A 6,867-nucleotide genomic window follows, 5' to 3' on the forward strand; every position below is an offset into this window, starting at 1 on the left:
CAACCTCAAAAAAGTAGATTATTACATGCAATCAATAAAACAAGGATTGTACATAGAACAATATCGGACCTCTGAAAAGTACAAGCATGCATATGTACTCAGTACTTGGTTTGGGCCCCTTTTGCAGCAATTACTTTTGCACGATATTCTAATTATTCGAGTTTCACCTGTATTGCCAAAAGACACCCTGGCATTGCCACAGCGTGTAAAGGCGTCCCAATACTTTTGACAATATAGTGTATATATCTATCTATCTCTATATATCTATCTCTATATATCTATCTTTAAAGTGACCCTGTCATAAGATAAAAACATACTAAATAAGTGAGCACGTATCTGCATCCTGTAATGAATGGATGTCAGCAGGAGGAACCAGGAGAGCCAAGTGTGGGACCCCCTGCAGATTTTAGAGGAAGATTGCTACTGAGCAAGACAGACATTCTTGATGAATTCTTTTTACAAAGACTCGGAGCAATGCGAGATACAAAGTTAGAGCAGAGTCAGAATACACAAAGACAAGGTGTGCTTATGAGGTAGAACATTCCATTTATAAAAAGCATTGATTGATAGAACACAGCGCAATGAAGCTCTTTTGTTCTCTGCCGGAGATCTGAAAGGTCTCGGACATTCTTTGGGTTTGCTCATTCCAGCTGAGGGCTAAAAAAAAAGTACCGAAGCAAGAGAGCAAACATGACAGCGAGGAAATGAGCATTTCCACAATGAGAACTAGGAGAAGAGCTGCACAGGGAAGTGAGCACTGAGGGGGAGAGCATAGAGGAAGAAGGGGCTCGCCGAGGGTGTAAAATAATGGGGGTTACCATTAGACCCCCGTTTCCCGAGGACAGTCCCTGCTTTGAGAGACTTATCCCCAGGAAACAAACGTCCCCGGCGGCAGTGAACTGCAGTCACATACAGACAGTTTTGTACATGCTGTAACTGCCTCTAGGACTCTGCGTCACTTACTAATGACCCCTGAATTGCTTACTACTGACCCATGCATTACTAGTGACCCCTGAACCCTGCATTGCTTACTACTGACCATTGAACCGTGCGTCCCTTACTACTGACCCGAGTCACTTACCACTGACCCATGAACCCTGCGACGCTTACTACTGACCCATGAACCGTGCGTCCCTTACTACTGACCCCTGAGTCGCTTACTACTGACCCCTGAGTCGCTTACTACTGACCCGTGAACCCTGTGTCACTTTTTAATGACCCCTCAACCCTGCGTCGCTTACTACTGACCCATGAACCATGCGTCACTTACTACTGACCTCTGAGTCGCTTACTACTGACCCCTGAGTCGCTTACTACTGACCCATGAACCCTGCGTCACTTACTACTGACCCCTGCGTCGCTTACTACTGGCCCGTGAACCATACGTCACTTACTACTGACCCCAGCATCACTTACTACTGACCCCTGAACCCTGTGTCGCTTACTACTGGCCCATGAACCCTGAATCGCTTACTACTCACCCCTAAACCCTGCATTGCGTACTACTGAGTTACCTACCGATGGCCCCTGTGCTCCATGCGTTACCTACTGATGACCCCTGTACTCTGCGTTTTTGACCTCTTTATTCCATTTGCTACCTACTCCTGACCCCTGCACTCTCTCCGTTACATACTCCTGCTGTCAGCTCCATGTACTCTTGATCCCAGAGTTCTGCGTTACACACGCCTGACCCCTTTACTCCGTGCCTTAGGCACTCTTGACCCCCCTTAAGTCTGTGCATTACACTCCTGACCTCTGCACTCCTGATTCCTGCTCTCTGTACTCTTGACCCGTGTGTTCTGCGTTACACACACCTGATCCCTGAACCTTACACATGCTTGCCCAATAGTAGAATAGACGCAGGGTTTGTTTAGCCACGCCTCTTCAGCCACTCCCACAGTTAGCACAATTTGACTGCGCACGTCACATGATTTCACTGGTTACAGTGCCCACGGTACTTTGTTTTTACATCTTCGTCAACGTCTGTTTCCTCTTCCAGAAATCTGTGACTAACTGTTTCAGGGCATGCTAAAAATGGGGGGGGGAGGGTTGTGGGTGTGGCTAAAATATATATATGGAGTGGTGGTTTAATGGGTGTGGTTACTAGTGGGCGTGGTCAGTAGGGTGACCCCGAATTTCATTTTGAAGGTCTGGTGGACCTCATTGTAAAGCCGTAGGGAAGAAGGAAACCTTTTTTTTTCCTTGCCAGGAAGTAGGGAACACTCTTCTCTCTTTATATCATAAAGAAATAAAATGATAAAGAAGTCCCACCTGCATCATGTGATGCCAGGGCGCGCAACATCTTGCCGGCATTCTTCCGAATCTGCTTCTCGGGATTGCAGAGCATCTTCATGAGCAGGTCCAGAGCCCCCGTCTCCTTGAAGACTCCGGCCAGAGAGCCAATGCTGGCATAGGCACTGAGCACATGAATGGTGTTGAGAATGGAGGAGTCTGGGCCGGAGCTCTGGGACATCTGCCTGGCAGCTCTCTGAACCAGCATCCGAACATCTTCGGTCATCTCCTGCAGAGCCCCCTCATCAGGAGAACCGGAAGTCTTCTCCTCTGCGATGCCCGGCCCATCTGATTTGCGTTTGCCCAGCAGGGTGGGGCAGTTGGTGTAGACCTCCTTTGCCGACATCCACATCAGGATATTCGGGGACTTGCTCTCCGTCTGCGAGGCGGTTCCGCTATTCCCCGCCGCTTCCTCCACATTCTGCAACGCCCAACGGATCAGATACTCGGTGAGTCCATCGGGGCTCAACCGCTGCCGCAACAACTCCACCGGCTGGGCCTGCAGCTTAGGATCCAGCTGTACCAGAAGGTTGCCATTCCTCCTCTCCCCCACCAACATGGTGGAAACCTGAGAGAAAGAAGAAGACAAAAACATTCCAGGAAACGTCAGATAATCCCTGTGCTCCCCGCCTTCATCATCAATCCCGTACTGTATAACCCATCCCTTCACCCACTCCCTACACACTCTACCCTTCTGCCAACATCCACTCCCTACACTTCCCACCACGCTCCACCCTTCTGCCAACATCCACTCCCTACACTTCCCACCACGCTCTACCCTTCTGCCATCAGCCAATCCCTACACTTCCCAAACACTCTACCCTTCTGCCAACATCCACTCCCTACACTTCCCACCACGCTCTACCCTTCTGCCAAAATCCACTCCCTACACTTCCCACCACACTCTACCCTTCTGCCAACATCCACTCCCTACACTTCCCACCACACTCTACCCTTCTGCCTGCAGCCATACCCCACACTTCCCACCACGCTCTTCCCTTCTGCCTGCAGCCACCCCATGCACTTCCTACCACATGCTACCCTTCTGCCAAGAGCCACTCCCTACACTTCCCACCACACTCTACTACCCTTCCTCCATACACCCCCCCCTCCTCACATCCCTACCTCTCCTCTCTCTCACCATACACCCCACTCCTCACATCCCTACCTCTCATCTCACCATACACCTCCCTACCTCTCCTCATACACCCCCCTCCTCTCATACCTACCCCTCCTATCACCATACATCACCCTCCTCACATCCCTACCCCTCCTCTTACCACACACTCACACCATAAACCCCCCTTCTTACATCCCTAACCCTCCTCTCACCATACACCGCCCTCCTCACATCCCTACCTCTCTTCTCTGCATTAACCAACCATCCACATAAATCCCTACCCCTCCTGTCCCTAAACACACCCTCCTCACCTCTCACCATACACTCCCATCCCTCCTCTCATTATACTCCCCCCCTCCTCTCACCATACACTCCCCTCATGTCCCCATACGCCCCCACACTCCCATACATACCCTGCCCCACTAAGGTCCCCTCTTTTCACTATACACCACTCCTTTCACTAAACACCCCACCCTTTTTCTAACAATACACCCCTCAGATTCCCCTACTTCCTCTGACAGCCCCCCCCTCCTCAGATTCTCCCACCCTCTCCTCTTACAATACCCCCCCCGGCTCCCCCACTTCCTCTTACAATACATCCCCCTTAGTTACCCCCACCTCCTCCTCAAGTCACCCTTTCCCTCACACGGTGTCACAGTGCAGATCTTCCAGTCAACTCCACTACCCGCTTTTTGCACTTCCGGGTTACTCCGACCACGTGATTAGCGCAACACGCCAACCCGACCATCACTTCTGACAGCTAAGCGTAACGTCAAACGTGTGGGCGGAGCCTGCAGTGCGCTCATCGAGGAAGGCGGGAAAGCAATGGACTAGGAGGAATGACCAGGGGAGGGAGGAAGTGGGAAAGAGGAGGAGCCTGAGTGTGGAGGCCAGAGATCCTGTGTTCTATCGAAAGCTCCAACTCCTCGAGTTCTCCAAATGCCTGATTTTCGGTTTAGTTAGCACTAAGAGGTTTGGCCAACACCGGGAAAGGGGTGACAGGTGCTCTTTGAACACAAACTTTATTCAATTAACTTGAAAGGAAGCTTTTGGCCTGAGGGCACTGTAACCATGGCAACTACCACACGTGGGGGAGGGTCCTGAATGGCGTGGCTTGTCAAAGTAGGAGGAGTTAGACCATTTTTTTACTATATGCAGCAGGCGGAATGAGACTGCGAGAGGGGCAGGTAATAGGAAGGAGGTCCATACACAGGCTCCACATATTCTCCCACCAACTGCCTATCCTATGGGCCCCTACTAGGGCATAGATTCCCAAAATGTGTGCCAGCATTGAGGGGAGGAGTGATCTCCAGCATATAATGTCTTCCCGAAACCGACATCATTGGGATAGCAGAACATTCCCACCGACTCCAGGACATTCCCACCGACTCCGGGACATTCCCACTGACCCTTAACACCAGGACATTCCCACTGACCCCCAACACCAGAACATTCTCACCGGCCCCCAACACCAGGACATTCCCACCGACTCCGGGACATTCCCACTGACCCCCAACACCAGGACATTCCCACCGACTCCAGGACATTCCCACCGACCCCCAACACCAGGACATTCCCACTGACCCCCAACACCAGGACATTCCCACTGACCCCTAACACCAGAACTCCCCCTCAACCCCGGGACATTCCCACCGACTCCGGGACATTCCCACTGACCCCCAACACCAGGACATTCCCACTGACCCCGGGACATTCCCACCGACTCCGGGACATTCCCACCGACGCCGGGACATTCCCACTGACCCCCAACACCAGAACATTCTCACCGCCCCCAACACCGGGACATTTCCACCGACTCCAGGACATTCCCACCGACTCCCCAACACCAGAACATTCTCACCGGCCCCCAACACCGGGACATTCCCACCGACTCCGGGACATTCCCACTGACCCCCAACACCAGGGCACTCACCCCCACACCCCCCAACTCAATTCCGGGACATTCCCACTAACCCCCAACACCAGGACATTCTCACCGACCCCCAACACCGGGACATTCCCACCGACTCCAGGACATTCCCACCGATTCCGGGACATTCCCACTAACCCCCAACACCAGGACATTCTCACCGACCCCCAACACCGGGACATTCCCACCGACTCCGGGACATTCCCACTGACCCCCAACACCATGTATTCCCACCGACTCGGAGACATTCCCACTGACCCCCAACACCAGGACATTCTCACCGACTCCGGGACATTCCCACTGACCCCCAACACCAGTTATTCCCACCGACCCCCAACACCAGAACATTCCCACCGACTCCGGGACATTCCCACCGACTCCGAGACATTCCCACCGACTCCAGAACATTCCCACCGACTGCGGGACATTTCCCCTTTCACTGTCTCCAGCATATTTCTACTGACCCCCAACATCAGGACAATACCACTGACCCCTGACACTGAAACATTCCTCCTCCCACTGACCCCTGACACTGAAACATTCCTCCTCCCACTGACACCGGGACATTTCAACTCCTCTAACCAATGACACTAGGCTATTCCAACTTCCACTGATGCCCACCACTGGCACATTTACCTTCCCACTGACCCCTAAACACCGTGACCTTTCCTCTCCATATGACTCCTGACACTGATACATTCCTCCTCCCACCAACGCTCAACACCAGGACATTCCCCCAACCACTGACCCCTGACACAGGGACATTCCCCCAACCACTGACCCCTGACACCAGAACATTCCTCCCCCTACTAACCCTTGACACTGAGATACTCCTCCACAGGACATTCCCCCAACCACTGACCCCTGACACAGGGACATTCCCCCAACCACTGACCCCTGACACCAGAACATTCCTCCCCCTACTAACCCTTGACACTGGAACACTCCTCCACAGGACATTCCTTCTTCCACTGACCCCCCAACACCAGGACATTCTGCCCCCTACTAACCCTTGACACAGGGACACTCCTCCACAGCACATTCTTCCACTCACCTCTGACAACAGGACATCCCCCTCCCGCTGACCCGTGCCACCAAAACCTTCCTTGTCACTGAGCCCTGACACCAGGACATTCTCACTGACCCTCGACACTGGGACACTCCTCCACTTACTGACCTTCCACATTAGGACATTCTTCCTCCCACTGATCCCAGAGGTGGAGGTAGACGGGCTCAGCTGGTGGTGGAGGTAGATGGGCACAGTTGGTGGTGGAGGTAGACGGGCTCAGCTGGTGGTGGAGGTAGATGCGCACAGTTGGTGGTGGAGGTAGACGGGCTCAGCTGGTGGTGGAGGTAGATGCGCACAGTTGGTGGTGGAGGTAGACGGGCTCAGCTGGTGGTGGAGGTAGATGCGCACAGTTGGTGGTGGAGGTAGACGGGCTCAGCTGGTGGTGGAGGTAGATGCGCACAGTTGGTGGTGGAGGTAGACGGGCTCAGCTGGTGGTGGAGGTAGATGCGCACAGTT

At 53.1% G+C, this 6,867-nt stretch overlaps 1 protein-coding gene across 1 annotated transcript in view; it reads right to left on the reverse strand.

The window, feature by feature from the left end:
• The window catches only part of CUL9 (cullin 9), a 58,969-nt gene extending 54,806 nt beyond the window's left edge, over nt 1–4,163 (reverse strand). The window contains exons 1-2 of the mRNA XM_018567947.1: nt 4,035–4,163; nt 2,272–2,860 (exon numbers count right to left, since the gene is read on the reverse strand). Of these exons, the coding sequence (XP_018423449.1) occupies nt 2,272–2,851 (580 nt within the window). The 5' untranslated portion in view covers nt 2,852–2,860; nt 4,035–4,163. The remainder of the gene's footprint in view (nt 1–2,271; nt 2,861–4,034) is intronic.
• Between the last annotated feature and the right edge of the window lie 2,704 nt (nt 4,164–6,867).

This window comes from Nanorana parkeri, unplaced genomic scaffold (assembly GCF_000935625.1).
Source record: "Nanorana parkeri isolate BGI_ZX_2015 unplaced genomic scaffold, ASM93562v1 scaffold1119, whole genome shotgun sequence".
Taxonomy (NCBI): domain Eukaryota; kingdom Metazoa; phylum Chordata; class Amphibia; order Anura; family Dicroglossidae; genus Nanorana; species Nanorana parkeri.